The following is a 27090-nucleotide window of genomic DNA, read 5'->3' as shown; positions in this document are numbered from 1 at the left end:
GAACACAGACACTTCCACCATCACCTTCCCCAGGCAGAGGAAAACTAGCGCCCAGGCCTCCACTTTCCCCAAGGGAGTGTGATATAGCACTACAGGTACGGACATGTACGGACTCCTCAGCCCTGCATGAGAGACTTCTGTCTCTCCCTTCCAGTACAACACCGGCCTCAGTCTCCCCAGTTGAAAGGACCAAGGTTCCTAGCCTTATCTCCTCATCGGAGTAAACACCGAAACTGACGGGCTGGAGGGAAGGAATGGCTTAAAGTTCTGGTGGAGGCGGTGTTTCCTGAGAAGGGAGGAGCTGAGATCTCTCTAAGGTGTTGTCCTGAAAGACGAAATAGGGAAAAATCCTGTATGACCCTCACTATATAAAATGATGAACTATAGGGAGCAATTTATTAACAGTATAATCCTGAATTTTGTATCATTTCACCATGCATTTTTTGTTTGCAGACAATGTGAAACACATTCATTGTAGTTGTAAATGTTTTAAAGCATAAGTCCTCCTTTGTGCCTGCCGAATAATGTCCTTAGTCTGCAATGACAGAGAAGACATCACTGAACTGACTGCAGCCTGTAGGGTTCCACCTCCACCAATCAGATTCAAAGTTCATTATATGGAAAATACTTGGATGTGATTTGTGGCTGTGATGAAATACGCACAGTTCTTACCACTGATCTCAGACTCATATCAATGTATGTAAACCATGGGTTTAGCCACAAGTTCTACTACAGCAAGCCTTTTTTTAGGGCCGGTGTCAATAGGCTTTGGGCTTGTGTGGATGGCATCAGTTTTACACCAGGTTGAGATCCTTCTGAAACCATTCAGAATTCTGCTAATCAATGCATTTGACCTCCTTAGGACCTGTGTTTGAATTACTTTAATTGGGTGTTGTATTCCCATAGAATATTCTTGAAGTGCCATCCCCCCAAATTGCAAGGGTTTAATGTTTGTTACGTCTAGGGGTAGAAGATTACACTGTAATACCTACCTTATTTCTAGCTCTGGTAGGCTTCTGATGCTCCAGATTGTCATCCTCACATACAATGCAGAACTATTGGTCTTGCATTGCACGTGATGACATCACAGTACAACCGCTGGTTGGAGTGTCAAAGAGAAGAGGCTTCAGGAGAGCAGTCACGCAGAAGTTTGTCAGAGTGAGGAATAAGGTGAGTACAGTTTATTCCTCTACTCCTAGACCTAAGAAGTATTTAATCCTTTCAGTGTTTGTAAGTTGGCTCCAGTTCAGGGTTTTTTTTTGTTCTGGTGCCGAGACTGGGGCTTTAAATCCTTCCATGACTTAAATCTGTACACAGTTGGAGTGAAGCATTACAGACTGCCTTCCTTCAGACACGTGGACAGAATCGAGTAACAGGATCAGGACTAATAACATAAACTCTAAATTCAGTGAATTTATTCAGTCGATTTATTTTGTACTTTCCTGCTCTCCGATTCATATTTACTTTAAAAGGCTGCAAAGGTGGACTTATCCTTGAAGAGTGTATACATCGCAAATGATCAAAGCAGAGCAATAAGCAGAATGTGCGTGATGCATTTCACCCATGCTATTTGGCTGTCATCAGAGCAACACAGTGCATTTCTATGTGAGAGAACATGCAGAGAATGCAAAATGATATTCCAATTGCTGGCATTCCACATGTACAGTATGTGTATAAAAAGTGCACCTATCGCATCGGCACAGGTAAGCATTTTGAGGCTAAACCAATTCTCTATTAATTACAGGCTCACCAACTCACTAATAACTACTGACATCATCCAGATTGTGTGTGACCACTACAGAAAAGGGAAGGCATGTCTGTAGCAACCAATCAAGATACTTTGGATAGAGTGGAAAAACACTGCCCCAATTTCTGCGGCCCTGCTGGGGACAGTTTTCCTGCTGTCTTTAGGAAAATCTTACAGGTGCAGCTAAATATAACAAAACATTTTTTTTTTTAAATGAGGTAATCCTAGAACCACCACTAGGTGTTTATTGCTGTGTACCATTGGAGATTTCCCCTCACTTCCTGTCCAAGTGACAACATTTTCACCCAGGCAGGAAGTTAAGAGGAAATTTCCTCCAATGTAGACAAGGACAGAAATAAAAACTTCTAAATGACTTGCTCTACCTTTCCTTCAATGGTCTCCATCCCTCCCTGGTATCTTTCTCCTGAGTGTCAGTGTTCGGCCATCCTCATTGGCCAGAGCAAGATGACATCACTCCTGCGTATGCACAGGAGTCAATCATCCTGGCATGTACACGCAAGTGCAGCTCAGTTGACAAGCTGGAGAAGGCAGTGAGCAGGCAGGTGGGTGTATTTTATTGCAAAAGAGATACTGTATGTCTCTTCTGCAATAAAGAACCTGCCTGCTCACAAATAAGAACATATTTCTGCGTGGAATGATACTTTAATTTTTAATTTCTTGCTCTAGACCAGGGGTCTCCAAGCTTTTTAAACAAAGGGCCACTTTACTGTCCTTTAGACTTTAGGGGGACTGGACTGTGGTCAGTGGGAGTATAAAAAATTACATAGCGCCCGGGGTCAGTAGAAAGAGGAATTGTGCCCCATAATGGATATTAGTGATATGAATAATGCCCCATCTTTGCTGTCAGTGAGAGGAATAGTGCACCTTCGTTGGTGTCAGTGGAAGGAATAGCGCCCCAGCATCTGTATCAGTTAGAGGAATAGCACTTTATATTTGTGAGAGGAATTCCCAAGGGCCGGATAAGGACATTCAAGGAGTTGAATCCAGCCTGTGGGCCGCAGTTTGGAGACCACTGCTCTAGACCAGTGGTTCTCAACCCTGTCCTCAAGTACCCCCAACAGGACATGTTTTGGGAATTTCTCTTAGATAAAATAGCTGTCCAAAACACTAAGCCATTGACTCTGATTTAAAGCACCTGATAAAGGAAAACCTGCAAACATGGCCTGTTGGGGGTACTTGAGGACAGGGTTGAGAACCAATGCTCTAGACCAGGGATCTCCAAACTACGGCCCTCCAGCTGTTGTGGAACTACACGTCCCATGAGGCAATGTAGAACTCTGAAATTCACAGACATGACTAGGCATGATGGGAATTGTATTTTCTAAACAACTGGAGGGCCATAGTTTGAAGACCCCTGCTCTAGACAAATAGCTAGTCAGTCTTGTCAACTCATCTGTACAAATGTCCCTTGATTCCTCTGACTCACCAGACACCGAAACCTGCTCACTTCTCAATAACCTGGGTTTTTTAAAAGAGTCCTGATATGGTCATATGTGTAAAAGGAGGTTATTGTTCCTAAAAAAGGTTTGCAATACATAAAAACTTTGCTTTAAAAAGCCAAATCCGGAAAGTTCTAAAGTATGAGAATAACAAATTACTGAGAATTACACCCAGGGGAATATGTAAACCCAAACAAAGTGTCACTAAGGTTGTAGACCTGTAAAATGACCACAGTGCTGTACTTCCTTCCTACCCAATTCATCCCCCGGTAATGTTAGGCTTAGCCACTTCTAAAAGTTCCAAGGTTTTTGTTTTATATATGCATACCCAGTGCATATTTCCACTTCTCAAGGCCTAGAAGAGATTCTTGCCATCTGTTTTTATTGAGAAGTGCACGTTACAACTGTGTATGTCACACTTTACAACTCTGTATGTATGTAATGGTTTAGCCTTATCACCCTATTAATTGTTCTCCCAAGTTGACATCTCTGTAACAGTAGCTAGAATCTGATTGGCTGCTATGAACAACACCGACCCTTTCTTCTTGGCCCATCCAAGAGAAAAAGAGGAATAGGATTGGGGCACGTTGTTTCCTAATTTGCTGCATTTTGGTAATCTCTGTGCCTCTGTGATGTCATCAGTTCTAGCAAACGGACAGGCTAATACTGGATTTAGCACACAAAATAGCCGCCTTAACTGTGGTTAAGCGATGAACACACCGAAACCTCACAGAATCCTAAATAAATAAACTGTGCAAAGTGTGTGCTGACACTGTCTGTCTTGCTTCTCTAAAGAAAAAAAGACGGCACCCTCTTCAAAACACAAACATCTTACCCTGACTGTCCATGGCAGCTTTGTTAAAAAGTAAACTTTGATGGAATATTTTTCATCCCTTTCATCAGAAACATGACATAAATGCAAGCTATGTTATGTTACTATTATTTTTTTAAATTTAAGCAAGCTTATTTACAGGGTCGTGAAGTAAATACAGGTTTGCTCATGACAGTATTACATAGGCGTTAAATAGGAGTAGTTTCCCTGTCTTTGTTATGGAATTTAATTTATTTTACCAATTTTATTTGTCAATCCATCAATGTCTTTTATGGTTCATTATAAAATGGTACATCTTTTATAATATGATTGTATTCATATGTACTTAAGGACACAAAGCTTATCTTTTTTTTTTTTTTGTTTTATTTCTTTTTTTTAGCCCCAATGAAGAGGGAGAATTGTCGCCTTTGAAACGCATTGGTTATCTTTCATGGTTAAATTGTGATCTATTAAAATTTTGTTGGACTCTTACCCCTATGGTTTGGCACCCATTTATGTATGTTTACAATAAAAGCAAGCTAATTATTTCCAGTCACCGAACAGCTCAGACTAAAACATGGCTGACACAGAAAAGTGACCAATGGCTTTCAGTAACTATATGTTACTATAGGAGACCCTTCTTGTCATGTGACTGGGCAGAGGACACCTGGAATTAAGATATATGTGTTGGAAAAATTAAATAAAATAACATTTTTAATTAAATAGAAGGCAGGGAGGAGCTTTTAGAGCTGGACTTTAGGTAATTAGTATTCTAAAAGGCTTCACATTGAATACTTATAAAAGGAATGCATATTTTGTTACTTTGATGCTATCTAAGGCAGTTCCTAGATTACGCAATTTTCTTTCCTTCCATCATGGGTGGAAAAAAAGAAAATTGCTTGATTCTCCCATCAACGCAGACTGAACCCCTCCTGCAGTGCTATTGTCTGCTATAGCCACCAGCAGCGATCGCATTGACAAACAGACTGGTTGTACTGAAGTCAATCGATAGATCGACTTCTGTACACCCAGCCTGCCCATAGATGGATCGAATCTTGGACCGTCCCTGCTGAACTGGCTGAGATTTTATCCATCTATGTCCAGCTTTAGACTCAGAAATCAGAGAGAACTTAAAGTCTTTAAACTGCAATAATTCATGAATTGCCAGGATGAAGCTTTGTCACCCCACAAGTGAAGACAGGGGTGGGGTGGTGATATCATAAAAACCTCCATCTTCCAGGTAATTCCACCTTTATCTTTAACTACCTCAGCTCTGACCCAGCTTTACCCAGTATGGACTAGAATCATTTAATATATGGAGGAGTTCCCCCTGCCAGGACATTGCATTCTGACAGCAGGACCTGCTGCTGTCAGAATACACTGATCAGTGGCTGCATGTGCGTATTGAATTTTTTTTTACAGCATGTCCCTTCGACAGAAACCGATTAATTCATCGAATACCGTTGAGCAGGGACAACCCCACACTGACAGTAATTTGTTTGGTGACTGCTGAACCAGGCACATTTCGATCAGTTTATGACCAGCTTCAGTAAGTGATACATATACTGAGATCACAAGACTTCCTGTGTTGTGGCACTGTCCCCAAAGATTACATTTCTATTTATTTTAAAAGCAAAAAGAAGCAAACTATAGAAACAGTATGCTACTTTCCAGCTAATCAGTGAGTTTTAAAACTATCATTACCGCAATTTGACACAGTGAAATTATGGTTAAAATAAATCCTGGCAAAGTCATTTACTTACAATACAATAAAGGCCTTTTAAACATTTTTATACTCTACAAAAAAAGTGTGTGATATAAACATTTTAAAAAGAAAATACTACATTTGGTGAAAAAATTGCATTATTAAAAAAGAAAGGAGTTAATTAGGGCTATTTTAGGTTAGCCTTTTACTTTTAGGTTTGCTGACATTACAGTATTAGATTTTTGGAATCTTCTGAATCAGCTGTGGACTTAGGCTAGGTTCATGATGGTCCGTACAGTACAGCGCAGCATTTTACTATGTGGGCAGTTGTAAAGGTTTTAACTTTGATTTGTCACATATAATGAAACTTCATTCGTGTCACTGCACAGCGGGTGCCTCCACCTAACAACTGGACTTTTATTTTCTCCATCAGCTCATCCCCTACATTCATTACCAGGGCATTTTTCTCAGAGAATAGGTGCAGGAACGCCCCCTTTTGAGTCACTTCTAGTCTCCGCCTCCTATCCACCCCCAAGCACCGTCCCTTGGTTCCACCTCCCACCCACCTCCCAGTAGTGTCCCTTTTAGAGAAAACAGAGCCAAGTATCATTTAGTGGGGCCAAGTCATTTTTATAGAATTTGGTAATGATAAGAAATGTAGTAAAATAGATCCCCCACAGCCAGCAGCAATAGACTCTACCCCCCCCCCCCCCCCAGCAACAATAGATGTGTCCAGAAACAACCGACTAAAATAGATCCCCCACAGCCAGCAGCAATAGACCCCCCCCAGCAACAATAGATGTGTCCAGAAACAATAGACCCCCCCCAGCAACAATGTACCCCCACAACAAAATACCACCCCAGCAGTGGCAAAAGATCTCCCAGCAGCCAGCATCAATAGACTCTCCAGCAGCTAGCAACAATAGACCCCCACCTTCAACAGTAGATCCATTCTATCAACAATTGACCCCCAAGCAACAAGAGATCCACCACCAGCAACAACATATCTCCCCAGCAACAACAGACAGCCGTGTAAAAATAGATCCCCTCCAGCAACAATAGATAACCCAGTAACCAGCATTAACAGACTCTCCAGCACCCCTTGCAGTTACATACATTCAGTGCTGGAGGAGCCGGAACTGCGTTCCCGTTGAAAAAAAGCCCTGGTTATTACCTTTTCTATCTCTTGACCCTCCCTCTTAGATTGTAAGTTCTAACAAACAGGGTCCTCTGTTTTCTCCTGTACTGAATTGTATTGTAACTCTACTGTCTGCCATGATGTTGTAAAAGCATTGCATAAACTGTTGGCACTATATAAATCCTGTAAAATAATAATAATAAGGTTGTGGTGCATTGCGCTGTTGTACGGTGACATCGAGTGCACTGTGGGAAAAATGCAGAGAGACATGCTGCGTTTTTCTACTCATCACCACACCACACATCACACCAGCATTGTGTGTAAATGAACACATACTGTAGAAAACAATTGTTTTCTATGTGTCCTATCAGTGACCTGTGTTTATCCAGTGTGGAAACACACAGTTCACTGCTGTACTAAGTTGAGAATGTAGCTTATTCGTTTATCTTTGTCTTTTGGTTGAACTTGGTGGGCAACTGCCTTTTTTTTAACCTTACTATGCAACCATATAGTGGAAGAAGAGTGTTTGGCTGTTCAGTGAAGAAAGGGCAGTAGTCCTAGATTCTTATGCCGCGTACACAGGATCGGAATTCTCGTCGGAAAAAGCTCTGATGGTTTTCACGACGGCTCAAGCTGTCTTGCCTACACACGGTCACACCAAATTCCGATTTATAACGCGGTGACGTACAACACATACGAAGTGACTAGAAAAAGTAAGTTCAATAGCCAGTAGCCAATAGCTTCTGTCTCGTAGTTGAATCTGAGCATGTGTGATTTTTGGCGTGTCGGAATTGCATACACATGATCGGAATTACTGATAGAAAGTTTTTCCGTCTGGAAAATTGAGAACATGCTATAAATTTTTGGCTGGCGGAAATTCGGACAGCTAAATTCCGATGGAGCGTACACGCGGTCGCATTTTCCGATGAAAAGCTCTCATTGGTCTTTTTCTGGCCGGAATTCCAATCGTGTTTACGCGGCATTAGGCCACTTTCACACTGCCACGTGGTTTGGTCGCAGCGTGGGTGCAGTGCAGTGTTCCTTCGGTTTTCATGCAGATTACCCAGTTTCCCACAGACTTTCTATTATCGCCCATGTTTTTGGCATGTTCTCTAAATGCGCACCAAAAATGCAGCATGCAGAACTTTTGATGCACGTTCAGAAAACATGCCAAAAACATGGGAAAAATAAGAGAACATTTATGGGAAACCACAGATTAACTGTGCTGCATCCATGATGTGGCCAAACGCAGTAAGGCAGTGTGAAAGCAGCCTTAGATAGATCTTCCATAAAAAACTCAGGCTGAAATTTTAGACTATGTTCAGCTTTAATTGGATTCTAAATAAAAAATGTGATATTTTTCTCAATTAATACAAAGTGTTCTCTAAATGGCGCCCATTCCAGAGCAGTGACCTCCTGCGTTGACTAAGCAGCAGGGTAGCCACTCAGCACAAGATCTAGAAGCTAGTGGCAAACACTGGAGTAGCACTGGCTAATACAGAGATTTCCAGCTTTCACAGGGATCGGCCAGGTACGGCACCATACATACTAGTAAATGCAACATGCTTAATTAGAATCCGTTGGCGCTATATAAATCTTGTATTATAATAATAATAATAATGTGACTAGAAGTCTGGTCTACAACTGTTGCTATAACTGCTTAAAACATGTTATCTGGAGTTCAGCTTTAAAAGAGAAGCATGGTCTTTTTTTAAGGATCATACTTACCTAGGTGGATGCAGCATCATTCCCCCAGCACCACTAACACTGAGAACCGAGCGATCTAACACCGCAGATCGCTCGGTTCTTACAGCTTTCTGCTCTGAACCCCCCCTGAGTCTGGACCAGCTCTGTGCTCTGTGACGTCAGCAGACAACGAACTTCAGCCTGCTGAAAACAGATCACAGGAGTACAGAACGAACTGCACTCCTGTGATGCACAGGAGGACAGCCAAACAAACTTTGGCTGTACTTTCCCTGAAATTCATTAGTCAAGTAGAGGCGATTCAGTTCGCATTGTGCGCTATACAAGTATTCATTCATCTAAATCTGCTGGTACATTTAACACTACCCTCTCCCCAGATTGCCAATGCTGCTGTCCAAGGATGTCTGCATTGCTCCTCCATCGAAAGTGGAGACAACCTAAAATAGGAAATGTGCTACAGATAAGATCACCAGGTGAAAATAAAGGGAAAAAAAAGCTAAAAAAAAAGCTAAAAAACAAACAAAAAAAAAAACAGCCACCACATTTATGGTTTGTTAATCTGCAATATATTACATTTTTGTTCTTGGATTTAATACTGCTTTAAAGCACAAAATATGTCTGTTCAAAGGAGAATGCAAAAAGCATGAATAATGTGCCAAGGACAGTAACTCAGCAACTGAGATTTGCGCATGTTTATACTAACAATATAATACTTGTTCTGTTGCTCCTAATATCAAATGATCCAATGGCGGAAGACCTAATCATCATTTCTAGGCAGAACATGCTGTAAATGGTTTCTAGAATAAAATACTAAAGGAAATGTGCTGAAGGTACAGGGAGGGAGAATAGTATCACGTGAAAGTAGATTTCCCTATAATCACTTTATAGGCACCCTGATCGTTCCTGCCAGCCATCTGTGAGAAGCATAGGGACTGTCCACATCTAAAGGGATTCTAAACATACCTTTTCAAGAACTCCAAATGCAGAGAGTCCCGAGTCTGTAGAAACTTTAATCCTTATAAAATTCATCTTGAATTTTGGCTTCTTCAAGCAAGGATCCTTGGTGGTCCCAACAGGGATGTCAATGGATAGCAAGAGTATTGTAAATGTGGGAGGTTATATTTGGAATGCCTACAAATATTAATCAAGCTAAGACATTTCATACAAAAACCTTTTATTTACCCAGTAAACAAACTCCATACACCAGGTCATTTCATTGCAGTTTTGTGGCTTTCAATAAACTGTCAACTATAATTGTTTCCAAGTTTGCATTGACTAAATTCGGCTTTCTCAACAAGGGTTTCACTAGATCCTAGGGTTCCTCCAAGGATTGCTAGGGTTTCTTGAGCAATGAGCAACGTCTGCCTCTTAAAAGCGTAACCACTGACACCAACCATCTTTTAGCTCTCTGTATGGGTGAGATTCTTCCCAATGACCAGCAATGTAAGGAGTATTCTCCCAGTGATCATCACATTAATGTACCATGACCTGTAGATATAGTATTTATTAACAGGGGTCCTGTGTGCTTGAAAAGTTTTTTCATGGGTTCCTCCATGTTGAAAATGTTAAGAAAGGCAAGTTTATTTCAATTGGAACCCAGGTTTGTGGGGACCTCTTCCCATCCTTCCCTTGCCCCCCCCCCCCCGCACCCCCAACCCTTGCTTACATTCCTCTCCTTTTCTTCTTCCCTACCTAGTTCTCAACCCCCACCCACACTATCTGATGCTCGAGGCATTTCATTATACCAATTGTTCCTAACCTTCAGGCCTCATGCACACCGGACGTTATAAAAAAGCCAGTAACGTTAGCTGTAGAAAGCGGTAGCTGAAGAGTGAGTTTTTCAGCGTTTTTTGTAGTTGCGCTTGTTGGTGTCTTTTAGCTGTAGCGTTTTTTAGCTTTGTTTTTAGCAAAACTATACTCCCATAAAAGCTTATGGCTCAAAAACACTGATAAATGCTGAATAGCCAAGTTTTTCGAGTGTTTTTAAGCTGTATTTTAGCTTTTTTCTGAGTTAGAGCGTTTTTACAGCTGAAAAACTCCTCTCGAAACCCACTAGTTTTTTTTTCCAGCTAGAAAACGTCCCTGCCAAAAACTGCTGATAACAGCCTTTGTTTGCATTGACACATAGGATAACATAAAACACATAGGATAACAAAAAATGTCTGAAGCCAAAAACAGCAGCTGTAAAAAACATCCAGTGCGCATGAAGCCTCAATATACACCTGTTCTGCTTGCCTCTTGAAGGCTTTCACTAATTTGTCAAAATGTGGTCTATGTTTTTTGAATAGATTCCATTTGATGCCATTGCTCCTGGCATGGGCTTAACAGTTATGATTTCTAAACTTAAAATCACTAATGAAAATCATTGAACCAGGAGACAGCCATGATTAAATGAACAAAGGTGGAATGGAAAAGATCAAAACCCACCTGGATGCAACTCAAAAATAATTTTTTATTGACTTCCACCCCAACTGTTATCATTAGGTTGTTTAAAACCGGGAGAATTTGAGGCTAAACTTTTATAGCAACAAAACTGCTAATTGTATAGCCAATAAGGCCTGTGTAAAAGCTGCATGGGATGCCATGGGTTACAACATTTTGCCCATCATCTGTATTTCAAAAAGCCTTATGGTAAGCAAGTGAAGTCTTCTGGTGACCTATGCTGGTTGACATTATGCAGGAAAACTCACGATGGCCACCAGAAGTGATGACATGAGGAGGGGTCCACTCTCAGTGATGTTATTGGTCATGCATCAGAGCCATGCCTGACCAATTTTAAGGGGGACTGAGAATCCTCGTGCTGTATAATTTGGGGATTTCAGCTTGCATATGGTTTGTAGACCAGACCAGACAACTCATGCCCATGCGTCTGCATGAGTAAAGTAAACATTGCAGATGGATGGTGAAAATATAAATAATGTGTGTTTAGACTAGGCATGCAATAGATATAAAGTTTGTACAGACACTGGCAGCTATCAGTAGTGAGAGGCAGCATGCAGAGATACCCCAATTTAAAGCAAAACTCTTTACATAAGGAAGAATTAAAACCTCTCTCGTGTTATATTGCTGTGTGCATCCCCTTTGGGGAGATTTCCCCATACTTCCTGTGCAAAATACTCTGAAAAGTCACTGGGACAGGAAGTAAGGGGTACAGTAATCTCCCCAGCAACAGAGGTCTTACTCCTTCCCCACTATATTCAAGCTACAAGAACTTTTGGCTGGAGTTTCACTACAACAGCATCATAACTATGTCTACATAAGAAGCCGAACCACAAGAAGCAAGAGAAGTCCAAAAAGAATGCTATCTATTAAAAGAAAAATGTATCCCCAAAAGAAAGTTATAAATATGTTTCTCACTAGGATACTGTGAGGAGCCATCTATTTCACAGGAAGATTCCAGTCTAGCAGAAAAGTAGAAATTTCCATTTTTTTTCTCTGTAGAAAAATGATCCTGTATGACTACATCCTATGGTATATCTTTGTGTAGCTGACAACAAACTAGCCATTACAGACTTTGCATTTACATCAGCAGTCCCTGCCAAATGTCCATTCTAGACATGGTCAGAGTACTGGATTGTGACCTTTAGCACAGATACTGCCATTAAAAAAGAAATGTCAAATGCATACAACCTCATATTAAAGCGTGTGTAAACTCTTCACACAGGGCCGACTCGTCAGGTGACTTAGCCGCCTGACAAGTCGCGTCCCATTCTGTGCAATGGAACCGTTCTAATAGGAGCGACACAAGTCGCTCCGACTTAGAAAAAGGTTCCTGTACTACTTTTGGGGCGACTTCAGGAGACTTGCATTGACTTCTATACATAAGTCATTTTGCAAGCCGCCTCTGAAGTCGGATGCAGGTCGCCTGAGGCAGTCGCGCTGCAAGTCGTGCTGCCTCAGTGTGAACCGACTCTAAGGCCTCGTTCATACAGGAGTACTACAGCTGCATGGACAAAAGGTGCTGCTCCCAATTTGACAGCCATGGGGGTGCACAGCCCCAAAAGCAGGCAGTGTGTGTGTTTGGGGCCATGTACCTGCACCCGCACCCGCGCGGTTATCAAATTGGGAGCAGCAGCTGTGTCCATGCAGCCATTGTTTCCCTCCTAACATGCATGGGACTACCTGCACAGGGATGCACAAAACACCTGTGCATCGCCATGCAGGCAAACAGGGCCCTTGCATGGGTGTATAAACAATGGAAAGCATTCTGTTATATACAGTACTGTGAAAAAGTTTTAGGCAGGTGTGAAAAAATGTAAAGAAACAGGGATGTGAAAACCTGCGCTCGGATCAACAGACAGCTGCACCAGGTAAAGTCGGAATACAAAACGTATTAAAAAAATAAATAAAAAACAGGTACACTTATCCCTTTAACGTAAGTATATCACACAATCCATATAATCAAAATAAATGAACCAAAATAAGTATGAATTGAGTAAAAAGGTGTGAAAAAATGCTCTACATTAAGAATGCTTTCAGAAACCATAGTGTTAATAGTTTATTTTATCAATTAACATGATCAAAGTAAATGAACAGAAGAGAAATCCAAACCAAATCAATATTTGGTGTGACCACCCTTTGCCTTCAAAACAGCATCAATTCTTCTAGGTATACTTGCACACAGTTTTTTTAAGGAACTTGGCAGTAGGCTGTTCCAAACATCTTGGAGAACTAACCACAGATTTCCTGTGGATGTAGGTTGCCTGAGATCCTTCTGTCTCTTTATGTAATCCCAGACAGACTGGATGATGAGATCAGGGCTCTGCGGTAGCCACACCATCACTTCCAGGACTTCTTGTTCTTCTTTACACTGAAGATAGTTCTTAATGACATTGGCTGTATGTTAAGGGTCGTTCTCTTGCTGCAGAATAAATTTGGAGCCAATGACACGCCTCCCTGATGGTATGGCATAATGGAGAAATGTATGCCTGCATTGAGGACATAGGACTTGGAAACAAGGCTAATGGACTCAACTATGCACAAAAACATAGGAACTGGGGCGCAGAAAAATGCAGGTGCTCTCGACTGATCAGTCAAAATGTTCAATATTTGTGTCCAGAACGATTCATTAACCACAGCCCCCTGATCTAGGAAGAACACTTCCAATTATTAACGTTGCATGTTTTGTTTAAAGAATTATACTATATATATGACAGTTTTCACTATAGTATAAGTTAGGAAGCTTCCACTCCTATAGATTGTATGATACATAACATGATGAGTGTACTTTCTGTGACTGAACTAACCCAATACTACTTTAATTACAGTCAACCATACTAACGTCTTTCTTTCTTCCATTCTTTCTCCCTATCCCCCCACCCATCTATTCTCCCCTATACCTATCCTTTCCACTGAATTGATACCGTATTTGGGAATTATGCAATTATATATTTTTCATTTTAACCTGTTCTGTTCTCTGTATTGAAATAACCCAATAAAAAATTTACAAAAAAAAAAATGTTTTCAATATTTGGCTGTAGCAGGAGGCAGTATGTTGTTGAATGGCTGGAGAGCAGTACAATAAGTGTCTGCAGGCAACTGTGAAGCATGGTGGAGGTTCCTAGCAAGTATGGGGCTGCATTTCTGCAAATGGAGTTGGAGATTTGGTCAGGATTAATGATGTCCTCAATGCTTAGATATACAGGCAGATACTTATCCATCATGCCATACCAACAGGGAGGCGTGTGATTGGCCCCAAATGTATTATGCAGCAGGACAACAACCCCAAACATACAGCCAATGTCATTAAAGCGGGATTCCACCCTAAAGTGGAACCTCCGCTGATCGGAACCCCCCCCCCCTCCGGTGTCACAATTGACACCTTTCAGGGGGGTGGAGATACCTGTCAAAGACAGGTATTTTCACCCACTTCCAGGCATAGACTCCCACGGGAGTCTACGCCATTTCCTGCCCTGCCGCGCTGTCTGCTGGGACACACACAGGTCCCAGTGACAGCGCGGAGATCTCCTATTGCGCGGCGCGGCTCGCGCATGCGCAGTAGGGAACCGGGAAGTGAAGCCGATTCGCTTTACTTCCTGATTTCCTCACCTCGAATGGTGGCGGCAGCAGCCGAGGCCCGAGCGGTCGATCGGCCTCGGCTGCCGGCATCGCTGGAACCCGGGACAGGTGAGTGTCCATTTATTAAAAGTCAGCAGCTGTAGTATTTATAGCTGCTGGCTTTTAATATTTTTTTTTGGGCGGAATCCCTCTTTAAGAACTATCTTCAGCATAAAGAAGAAAAAGGAGTCCTGAAAGTGATGCTTTGGCCCCCACAGAGCCCTGATCTCAACATCATTGAGTCTGTATGGGATTACATGAAGAGACAGAAGGATTTGAGGCAGCCTATTTCCACAGAATAGCTGTGGTTAGTTCTCCAAGATGTTTGGAATAACTTACCTGCCGAGTTCCATCAAAAACTGTGTGCAAGTGTTCCTAGAAGAATTGATGTTGTTTTAAAGGCAAAGGGTGGTCACACCAAATATTGATTTGACTTGGATTTCTCTTCTGTTCACTTACTTTCCATTTTGTTAATTGATAAAAATAAACTATTAACATTTATATTTCTAAAAGCATTCCCAATTTACAGCATTTTTTCACAACTACCTAAAACTTTAGCACAGTAGTGTACTGTATGTTATATGTGAAAAAATACCTATGGATCCTGACATAAATACAGTGAGTGCATAACTTCCTTTCCACCCTTTTTGTGCTGCACTGAAATATCAAGCAGTTCTATCTACCCTTCATGGTTCTCTTCTATCACATCAGACCCAATTCAGAAGTGAGCACTCTGGGGTGGCATCTTTGCTCTTCCATAGAGACTGTCCAGAGAGTGAGAGTTGTCACCCTAAGATAGGGCATGTGTTAATGGCAGGATTACCAGGTGAAAATAAAGGCAAAAATCCTGAAAAAAAGAAAACGACTACAGCCACCACAACTAAGGACTAGTAAGCTGCAATATAGTCTATTATATATGTTTTTATTTTTTTTTGTTCTTGGGTTTAGAAACATTTTTGGGGATTGTTTTCTCCTTTAAGATAAAGTTGACACTCTCACACTAACAGATATATACATTAACAGAGAACTTAGGATATATACACATAGACTATTTGTATATATCCACCTTGTCATGTATATATCTCAAGCTCCACCATAACACTTTATGGCGACATGTCTCAAGCGTCACATTACATAATACCTAATGTATGGTCCATCTGTGTTTTTATTCACATCTTCTACCCATATAGCTACATAATGTTGTCTTTTGTAGGAGGGGTTAAAATACCTGCAGAAAGCGACAGGAGGGACAGAAGAACAGAGAAAGCAGGGTATACAGTCTAATAATACAACACAGGCTTGGATCAGAAAGAAAGGGAAATGAAAATGATTATAAAGAGAGAATGAACACAATAAAATTAAAAACAAGCAAGCAAAGCAGCATTCAGGATAGAAAAGTGCTAGGGTAATATACAGTGGAAAAATATTAGGAAACGTGGTACAGGTGCTTAAAGGGGCTCTGCTGCAGCTGCATTAATATTTAGTTTCCAACTAAGTTGTCTCTGGAAAGAAGTATATGTTCTGCACAACTTTTGATGCAACTATGAAATGAAACTCCTGTTTTCCTTTCAAATATATCTAAAGTCAAGACTTTTTCCTTTTTTTAGACCGAGTAGATAATGCTTAACACTGCTGTCAACATCTTGAAAGACACATTCAGGAACCAACCAATTCCACCCATAAGGGACTTTAAAGGCTCCATACTAGAGGCAGCATTAGCACAATTAAGAAGTATAAAAATAGATATTTTATTATTTAAAATATGTTAATAAAATAACCAGTTGTAGTGGTATGCTTCCACAATTTTCACAATCATCATAAAACATACAATAGAACGACAATAATACATACTGAAATGTGATATTGTCGCCTTTGGTCCCTGAAAAAGCAGCGGGTCAAGCTATATGGACTATGATTAAATCTTTTTAGCATTTGCATTATTTTTTATGATGTTTGCGAAAATTGCGGAAGAATACCAATACAGTTTTATTACCAGATTGTAATTAATAAAGTTTTTATTTTTATACTTTTTAATTGTGATAATGCTGCCTCTAGTATGGAGCCTTTAAACTCCCTTATTGCTGGAATCGGTTGGCTCCTGAATGTGTCTTGGATAGTTGTTCTGGGATGTGGCACTGTACGATTTTCCTTAAGATTTGGTTGTCTATTCCTTTTTTGAAACATCTTGAAAGCTTTTCCTTTACTTTTGTTCTCTGAGATCCAACAGGAAGTGAGATAAAAGATATCTACAATAACGTATACCCCCTCTTAGACATCTGTCAGTAGCACAAGTGAACCCAACTGAAGATTTCCTTCTACTGGTCTAATGAAAACACATTTTGGATTTTTCCTCACAGTGACAGAATGACAGTGGTCACCAGGACAAAGAAAGAAGTTGAATGTCCCCATTGGGGACATAGACCGCAGTAAAAATGTGGCAGGGGCTTTAACCCTTTCTTACTCTATCTATAACTAAAACATATTGGCTGATATCCTACCCTCCACTCATCAATCTGCATTTCTCTGCTGTTTCCCAGCACAGTCTTAACCCTTGGGCCTCTTTCACACCAACGTGCCGTTCAGGCCCGCCTGTCAGTTTTTCAGGCGGACCTGAACGGGTGCTCCATAGAGCTCTATGGAGCGTCGGATGTCAGCGGTGACATGTCCGCTGACATCCGACCCGCTCCGATCCGAAAAAGTGTGACGGAGGAAAAAGCTATTTTTCCATCCGTCTGCGGATCGGATCGGATGACGACGGGCACTGCGGTCCGTCGTCATCCGATCTCCCATAGGGGAGAGCGGCGCTGTGACAGGTCCGTCCCTGCGCAGTGTGCAGAGACAGACCTGTCATCTCCCTGCTCAGCGGGGATCGGCGGAGTGATCCCCGCTGAGCAAACGGACATCCACGGGGCGGATCAGAACTGATCCGCCCCGTGTGAAAGGACCCTTGCTCTATTGCTCTACATGAGTAGAGGGTCTGGGTATGCAAAGGTATGTGACCTCCCCCACCTGACAGTATTCAAGCCTGAGCTGTCAATAATTAGGCCTCTGTCACATGAGAAGGGGCAGTAATGGAATCCACTCGGTTAGGTTATGACACCATCTCCCATCTTACCCAGGGTATACTCCTGCAGCAGGAATGTGGTGAGAGATCATGGATTGGTGAGTATACCTTGCTGGAGGGGGAGGGGGGTGGCCGCCTATTAGTAGGCATAGTGTGGGGGGAGCCCCACTGCAAGGATAGTGCTTCATATTCCAGAGTTCGGTTTTAAACCTACAGTTTCTAACAACAGACTAAAGGAAATTGAAGAGAGGAGTTTTGGATATTGGGTGATTAAATAATTTGTACATGTTTACAGGGAGAAATCAGCTAGAAGCAATAGTAGCCTGCATCTGATTGAAGTTAGAAAATAATACCTTAAACTATATACCTATTCAGGTGATAGATCCAAGAAAATACAAACACATGCTTCTAACTACAGCTTGTTCAATTAAACAATAAATCCTGGAAGCCGATTGGCTTCTATGCACAGTTGCGCCAGATTTTGAACTCTCCAGTTTTAGTAAATTGACCCCCATGAATTGGTTGGTCCCAAAGACGACCAATACTGTACTTAAAAGAAATTAAAGGGGTTCTCAGTTTTTTTGTAAAAAAAAATAAAAGTTATAAAACATGAAATTGGACTGGGTAGGGTTATTATACTTGTTTCTTTGCAGTCAGGCTATATAATAAGTAAAAAAATAGCATTTTATTATTATGTATGTGTGATTAGAACGGTCACGGTTACTCTGTGCTGGCAGCATGCCAAAGAGCCGGACCAAGGGAATAACGCCTCAACATGACCTTGACCCTACTCCCACATACAGTGGTGTGAAAAAGTGTTTGCCCCCTTCCTCATTTCCTGTTCCTTTGCGTGTTTGTCACACTTAAGTGTTTCGGAACATCAAACCAATTTAAACAATAGTCAAGGACAACACAAGTAAACACAAAATGCAATTTGTAAATGAAGGTGTTTATTATTAAAGGTGAAAAAAATCCAAACCATCATGGCCCTGTGTGAAAAAGTGATTGCCCCCCTTGTTAAAACATACTATAACTGTGGTTGTCCACACCTGAGTTCAATTTCTCTAGCCACACCCAGGCCTGATTATTGCCACACCTGTTCACAATCAAGGCATCACTTAAATAGGAGCTGCTTGACACAGTAAGGTCCACTAGAAGATCCTTAAAAGCTACACATCATGCCGAGACCCAAAGAAATTCAGGAACAATTGAGAAAGAAAGTAATTGAGATCTATCAGTCTGGAAAGGGTTATAAAGCCATTTCCAAAGCTTTGGGAATCCAGCGAACCACAGTGAGAGCCATTATCCACAAATGGCGAAGACATGGAACAGTGGTGAACCTTCCCAGGAGTGGCCGGCCGCCCAAAATTACCCCAAGAGCGCAGCGACGACTCATCCAAGAGGTCACAAAAGACCCCACAACAACGTCCAAGGAACTGCAGGCCTCACTTGCCTCAGTTAAGGTCAGCGTTCATGCCTCCACCATCAGGAAAAGACTGGGGAAAAATGGCCTGCATGGCAGAGTTCCAAGGAGAAAACCACTGCTGAGCAAAAAGAACATCAAAGCTCGTCTCAATTTTTCCACAACACATATTGATGATCCCCAAGACTTTTGGGACAACATTCTGTGGACCGATGAGACAAAAGTGGAACTCTTTGGAAGGTGTGTGTCCAAGTATATCTGGCGTAGAAGGAACACTGCATTTCATAAAAAGAACATTATACCAACAGTAAAATATGGTGGTGGTAGTGTGATGGTCTGGGGCTGTTTTGCTGCTTCAGGACCTGGAAGACTTGCCGTGATAAAAAGAACTATGAATTCTGCTGTCTACCAAGAGATCCTGAAGGAGAATGTCCGACCATCTGTTCGTGTACTCAAGCTGAAACGAACTTGGGTTCTGCAGCAGGACAATGATCCTAAACACACCAGCAAGTCCACCACCGAATGGCTGAAGAAAAACAAAATGAAGACTTTGGAGTGGCCTAGCCAAAGTCCTGACCTGAATCCTATTGAGATGTTGTGGTATGACCTTAAAAAGGCCGTTCATGCTCGAAAACCCTCTAATGTAACTGAATTAGGACAATTCTGCAAAGATGAGTGGGCCAAAATTCCTCCAGGACACTGTAAAAGCCTCATTGCACGTTATCGCAAACGCTTGGTTGCAGTTGTTGCTGCTAAGGGTGGCCCAACCAGTTATTAGGTTTAGGGGGCAATCACTTTTTCACACAGGGCCATGATGGTTTGGATTTTTTTCACCTTTAATAATAAACACCTTCATTTACAAATTGCATTTTGTGTTTACTTGTGTTGTCCTTGACTATTGTTTAAATTGGTTTGATGTTCCGAAACACTTAAGTGTGACAAACATGCAAAGGAACAGGAAATGAGGAAGGGGGCAAACACTTTTTCACACCACTGTAAGTATCTAACCTCAAAAATGTTTTTTTTGGCTGAATGGGTGCAAATTCCCACAGACACACTCCAACATTTTGTGGAAAGATTTCCCAAAAAGTGGAGGCTGTTATAGCCACAAAGGAAGGTAGAAATTCAATTTTAATGCCCATTGTTCTTGAAATGGGATGTTCAACAAGCTCAAATAGACATGGTTTTCAGGGATCTAGACATTCTTGGCCATTTAGTGAAATAAAAACATAGTTGTATCTATTGGGTGTAAATATTATAACTTGGTAATTTCACAGTCATTTATTAGGTTTAAAGCGCAACAGATTCCCTTAGCCTCCTCCTTAGCCCCCTTAATACACACAGCAGTAAATTTACCCCCACTATGGTGAATACTTAGCCTTCTACAATGGCTGTGTTTCCCTGTGGTGTCTGCAGATAGTAAAAATCTAGTTTTGGGCTGCCAACACCTGCTTATTAATGCCTCAGAGACTTGAATGGACCATACCACACTAAGAAGGCAGTTGATTTTTTTTGTAAAACGTTAATATGTACTTTATTGGCTAAATGGTACATATTTGACCCTTGTATGTTAGGCCATCCGTTATTTGAGAGGTTGCTTTGTCTCCTTATGGTACAGATCTTTCCAATCCTCACTACACTGAACTTTACCAAGTTACTTTGCATGTGTTTGGATTAAGGCGATTGAGTTATCTAAGTGGACATAAAAATGTACTTAACATTACAGAACAAGTCCAGTGGTCAGAATGTAGCTGACTTCTTTCTAAATGGATGAATGATTGAATGAATATACAAGTCACTCATTCATTCATTCATTCATTCACTTCTTTCTGAGCAATCCCCTAATAGATACCAACCATCACCTTCAGACTACTGTAGCCTAACATGGCACCTAACATAGAATAGGCAGCACAGCAAAACATACACTTCAAATAGTGCATGCTATGTACAGGTGTAGGGACTTTTATATAGATATGAAATTTATTTTTTAAGAAAATTATTTTAACCACAAGGTTTCTTATTTCCATTTATAAATTCCCCATTTGTAGATTTCACTATTTGTAACTGTTTTCATATGCTACTGCAACATAACGAAAATAGGAGAACCCAAATAATTCCATTTAGTACACCTCTAAACATCTGAACACATCATTCCTATATCATATCCTATTATTCCAATCAAGTTTCTCCCTTCTTCTTTTATGTTTAATGCTGGTTTTTCAAGTGCGCCATCTTTATATTTGTTTGACAAAATCTAACTCACCAATTGTGTTGTACTTCACAAAGTTCTAGTTTGAGAATTATGTGGTAGTTTACCAGTGTTTTCTCATTTATTAGCTGTAGTTTGCCCATTTCATTATACTGTAGTTTACTGGGCTTCAAATTTCCTAGTTTTGCTGTAGTTTGCTATCTTTGTTCTAGCTTGCCTGTTTTACTCTAGTTCAGTAGTTATGGTATAGGTTGTAGGTTTTGTCTTAGCCTTGGTTATGTTCTAGGTTGCCTATTTTTATCCACCTCATTAGTTATATTATATTTTTTTGGCTTTGTTCTAGCCTGCTAGTTATGGTGTAGTTTCCTGGTTTTGTTCTAGATTGCTAGTTATGGTATGGTTTGCCTGTTTTGTTCTGGATCGCCAGTTATTTTCTAGTTTGTTGGTTTTATTCTAGTTTGGCTGCTATGGTGTCATTTACTAGGTTTGCTCAAGTTTATTAGTCATTTTGTAGTTTATTGCTTTTGCCCTTGTTTACTAGTTACAGTATGTTGTTATCTGCCAATTGTTTTCATCTTCACCACTCATGTTTTAGTTTGTCGGCTTTGGTTTAATTCACCAATGATATTGTAGCTGGTTGGTTTTGTTCTAGCTTTCTTGTTTTGTATAATTTGCCAATTTTGTTTGGTTTGCTTGATTTGTTCTGGTTCACCAGTTATATTGTAGTTTGTTTTTTCCTGTTCAACCATTGTGTTGAAATGTACCAGGTTTGTCCTTGTTCAATAGCTATGTTGCAAGTTTATTTTGTTCTAGTTTGCTGATAATGTTTATTTTACTGATTTTGCTCTAGTTTGCTATTTATGGTGTAGTTTGTCAGTTATGTTGTAGCTTTCCAGTTTTGTTACAAGTCACCATTTTTCACCTTTTATTGCATCTTTTCTTAAAAGAGAAGTTTGGGAATAATAATAATAAAAAAAAAATTATATATATATATATATATATATATATATATATATATATATATATATATATATATATATATATATATAAAAAAAAATATATATATATATATATATATATATATATATATAAATAAATATATATATATACGCACACACACTCACCTAGATGGCTGTAGCACCGATCCCAGCTGCAGCTGTCCCCCACTGCCTTTAAGACCGAGAACTGAGTGATCATGCACCTCTGATCGCTCAGCCCTCGGGCCTCAACCTGCAGGGATCTGGTGACTGTGAGTCATCTCGCTCTCTGCTCTGCTCCTCCAGCACTCATTGGAGCACTGGGCTGTGTAGGGGACGGGAGCAGCTGGCTCATGCTCTCATTGGTTAGCTGCGAGGCTGAGCCAGCTGACGGTTACAGTCGGGATCTTTCCCGATCCTGGACCAGCTCTGTGACGTCAGCCCACTGTCGGCTGAAATCGGATTACAGGAGTGCATAACTAACTGCACTCCTGTGACCCATAGGAGAAGTATAGCCAAAAAAAGCTATGGCCTTACTTTTCCTTTAACTTTTAATAAACATGTTTCAGGGTATTTTTTTTTTTTTTTTGTAGTTTGCCAGCCTACAGACTGTCTAATAAAGCAGATTTTTAATCTTTGATCTTTAAATTTGCTAAAAAAACTGGCAAAAGTTATAAGTTCAACTTGATCATTCTAATAACAGGCCCCTTAGGCATGACGGTTTATTAGCTGCTCTTTCACAAAACATCAGTCATTGTTTTCAGTTTAATGGTCCTAACCTGTCACAAAATCACTGATTGACAGGACGGACCTATGTAGAACATTAACATACATGAATAAAATAACATATACCCTATCTCAGACTAAATCTCAGTGAATAGAACTGGTTAGCGTGAACTGCATGCGCTGAAGTAGATGACAGATGGAACATATTGTGACCATTTGTCCTAAGCTGTGTGTGCATAAAGCGAGCTTCAATTCAAATGACAATTAGGCATCCTGCAGCACTAGATGATGCACAGCTACAAGTTCTAGCAAGCTTGCCACGCTTGCTGGGATTTGCAGTTCTACAACAGTTAGCAAGCCACGAATTGCCTAAATTTGAAACAAAGGCTAGCTTGCTGGGTTTTACATAGCATGATCTATTCATGATGTAGGTTCTTACTCAGTGGAGTTGGAGCGGGGTCTGAATCGCTTTCCTCGAAGCTTTTTCCTGCTGCTGCTTATGTTTCCTGGAAGACAAAATGAACAAACTTGGTTGGTGACTTGCCATATACAGATGAAAATATGATTCTAATTTCTCAAAGTGTCTGATATAAGAACTCCTGTCCTGTTCCCCTTTTACTACTATGCACCACTACCGCTGAGTACTGGTATGCTTTTAGAGCAATACCATTAAAGGAAGAGGATAAGACAATATTGGAGATGGTCATTGTCGACCATTCCTTTTGAGAATGCTGGTTGTCTGGTTGCCTTTCTGATGCTTTGGCTTCATGTCAAAATATCTGATCTGGAGCAAGTACAGAGATGCGGAATTCTGACTCTTTTGTCTCTCTCTTGCAGTACATAGTAAGCACGATTTTGTTTCAGGTCTGTGATTAATTCCCCATTTGCATTGGCGTGATTTTACATGTCAAATCGCATGTCAAATCTCAGCCTGTTACCGGCAATGGCACTGTCCCAATCGGTGCAGTGCCAACTTTGCAGCACCACACTGATTTCCAAAAGAAGTTCCTGCACTACTTTGGCAACTTTGGGGGAGATTTCAATAGACATCTATGCATGAACCCACACAGATGTCTTTCAAATCGTCCCTGAACTCCCACTGAAATGCAGGTTTGAAATCGTCCCTGAACTCGCACGATTTCAAACCTGGTTTCAGTGTGAATGAGGGCTAAGGCTGGGTTTTTCCGCATCCAATTTGCATAGAAGGAGAATGTGACTGGCTCTCTATGGAGCCGGTTCACATATCTCCGCAGCAGGTCTGGTGAATTTTACATGGAAAATGTGTGCTTTTTTGGTCCGTTTCAGGTGCGAATTTGGGCTGAAATTGGACCTGCAACGGTGGACCAGCACGCACCGGACCCCTACTGTGCGACGGATGCGGCGATGGTGTGAACCCAGCCTAAATCTATGAAAAAAGACAGTCAAGTCTCTCAATATGCATTGGTTGCCTGACTTCCTTGGGTGTATACTAAGTTGGCATTACAGCATGAAGCCATTTGTTGCATGCTTTTTTTAAAGATGATACAGCTGCAACATTGCATGTGGCTGCATGGAAACAATGAGGTGGGGACCCTTCCAATTAATATATAGAGCTAACATCTTGATTTATGGTCTGTTTGTAGTTGATGACATTCAGGCACATGGACCTTGTCTGTGCATGTATATGAGAACTTATTTCTTGTTTGAATTGGATAACTTTTCAATGCACATTTTCTAGAAGTACTCTCTTATTAGCACAGAGTTATCATTTTGTTGCTATTTCCACTGCTCAGTTTGATGTAGAAATCTAGATTGTTAAAAGAATTCTACTTTATATCTACTAAATGAGAATACTGGGGCTAAATACTTTCTGATGAAAGAATATCCTTAAAGAATATTATCAGTAATATAGTTATACGGAGAAGGCTGCCAGGCATCTCATTGTGCTTTAATTAAAGAGGAAGTAAACGTTCCTCTAGAACTTTTACCTATAGGTAAGCCTATAATAAGGCTTACCTATAGGTAGTGTAAGCATCTCCTAAACGGGCACCATTTAGGAGATATTTACATTACATGCAGCCAGTGACTATCACAGGTGCATGCACTCTGAAGGAATGGCCAGCGGTGCTGTCCCTTACGCTAAACTCTGTGCCATAATCGGCGGCATTCACGGGAGTGACGTCATCGCGGCTCCGGCCAGTCACAGAGCCGAAGTGTCGGCAAACCCGGAAGCAAGACGGGTGAAGATGGGAGCACGCAGAGATCTCGGCTTTGTTTTAAGGTAAGTTTAACATAGTGTCCTAGTTTGTGATGCATACTAGCACATTATGCCTTTACCTTGCAGGGCATGAAAAAAAAGGTCCATCGGTTTACAACCTCTTTAATGTGGAATTACCATTTCGTTTTTGAAGTGTATTTCTTTTTGTTTTATTACAAAGGGGAATTGGCTGTTTGAATTCTTTTAACTGCTGCCAATATACTAAAAATATGTTTGATTTACTATTAGCTCCAAAACTAGTACCTTGTTTTACATCATAAATTCACATTAAGGCTAGTATTACATTCTTACTAATGTCAGAGATGCATCAAAGCTTGCTATTATATGCTTACCCAAATAACACCTTGGGCAAAATACTGTATAAAAAAGACTGCAGAGGGACCCATGTGTCACATCTGTCTTAGAACTACAGTATATATCTGTGTTTGTTTTGTATACTCTGCCAACTAATTTATATCTTCATAGGCTGATTCAAAGTATAGGGTCAGTTATATTATCCAGAGAGTTAATGACCCTCAGGGATAACCATACCTTTTCAGGTTTATATCTGGGCAACAGAAAAACATTCAGTGCATTTCTGCAATACAATCACATGTCCCCATGCTTTGTGTCTTTACAAGTGCTGCAAGGGGAGAAAAATACCTGTTGATCCTGCTGGAAATCCAGTGAGCTTCTAATCCAACCCTATTAGATTGTAAGCTCTTCTGAGCAGAGCCCTCTTAACCCTCTTGTATTTTATTGTACTGTAACTGTATTGCCTCCCTTTTATATTGCAAAGTGATGCGCAAACTGTTGGCACTAAATCCTGTATAATAATAATAACTAATTTTGAGTTAGTAGAAGTTTGGTGAGTGTTGATTCGCGCTTTTCTTTTTGCGTTTTTCATTTAACGCTGTTATTATTATTCTTGATATCACTTGAAAAAAAAAGCCTCTGTAGTACTGACAACAAGTAGTGCTGCACTGAAATCGCAAGCAGTGGTCTCAGCCCTGTCTGAGTTCCCTTCTCGTGGACTACAGAGACAAAAGGGACTCCTAGACAGAACATGGATAAATGTGTATGTATTGTAGAGGTAAACTGTATATTATTATTATTTTTTTTTTTTAAAACCTCAAAATACTGGCTAGCATAGTCATGAGACCATGAGATTCATAGGCCAAGTAGGTGGATTTCTTTCTTGACCAATTAATGCCTCAGTTTTGATCACTTTAAGACTTTTCCCCATCCACTCTTTTAAAAAAAGAAAACCTTTAAAATTTGATTTGTATCCCAATTCGAAGGCTCAGAACTTACCTTGCCAGGAATTGCTCCTCGGTCGTCCATTTTCACAGACATCAGAGACATGTTTGGTGTCAGGTATCCTCTCACTCCATGAGTGAGACAGACCATTCGATCTGAAAACAGAACAGATACCACTAAATCCTACCACATGTGGTGATCACAGCCACGCCCATGATTATTACACTAAACAATCATCACAAAAACAACACATGGTAACAAAAACATATTCAAAAATAAACTAGACATGATTACATAGACATCTCTTACCTATTAACTAACATCTGTCTTATTACTGACCAGGCAACTGCTATTTTAACAGGAACAAAGGCTTTTCTGTGGTCTTTTATAGTATTACCAAAATATGGCCAATTAATTCACAAGCAATCAAGGACATCATTCTCAGTGATGTCAGCCTAGGTCATCTCCCTTATCAAGCACACTAATGTCTCTTTGGGCTTATTAGCTTACACAGTGATGCTAGTAATGTCACAAGATTATCATAAAACTAATTTATGGGTAGATGTGGGTCAA

General features: G+C 40.6%; 1 protein-coding gene and 1 long non-coding RNA gene across 10 annotated transcripts in view; one reads left to right on the top strand and one right to left on the bottom strand.

Annotated features, from left to right (window-relative positions):
• ADAM22 (ADAM metallopeptidase domain 22) overlaps window positions 1–27090 on the bottom strand; it is a 462480-nt gene that overhangs the window by 20233 nt on the left and 415157 nt on the right. For 3 of the 9 annotated variants that reach the window (XM_077490871.1, XM_077490874.1, XM_077490876.1), the window contains 3 exons: window positions 26572–26672; window positions 23461–23527; window positions 15764–15850 (listed from right to left, as the gene is read on the bottom strand). In XM_077490871.1, the coding sequence (XP_077346997.1) occupies window positions 15764–15850; window positions 23461–23527; window positions 26572–26672 (255 nt within the window). Of the gene's footprint in view, window positions 1–4042; window positions 4061–15763; window positions 15851–23456; window positions 23528–26571; window positions 26673–27090 lie in introns of those variants that run through there. The other 6 variants (XM_077490873.1, XM_077490875.1, XM_077490877.1 and 3 more) reach the window with 3 other exon arrangements.
• On the top strand, window positions 77–4622 carry LOC143996063 (uncharacterized). Its single transcript, XR_013277498.1, has 3 exons — window positions 77–95; window positions 1745–1924; window positions 4419–4622. It is a non-coding gene; the product is annotated as an uncharacterized LOC143996063 (long non-coding RNA).

This window comes from Lithobates pipiens, unplaced genomic scaffold, assembly GCF_037356315.1.
Source record: "Lithobates pipiens isolate NorthernLeopardFrog02 unplaced genomic scaffold, aLitPip1_a1.2 Scaffold_19, whole genome shotgun sequence".
Taxonomy (NCBI): domain Eukaryota; kingdom Metazoa; phylum Chordata; class Amphibia; order Anura; family Ranidae; genus Lithobates; species Lithobates pipiens.
Note: the sequence above shows the minus strand (reverse complement) of the source record. Positions and strands in the feature narration are given on the sequence as shown.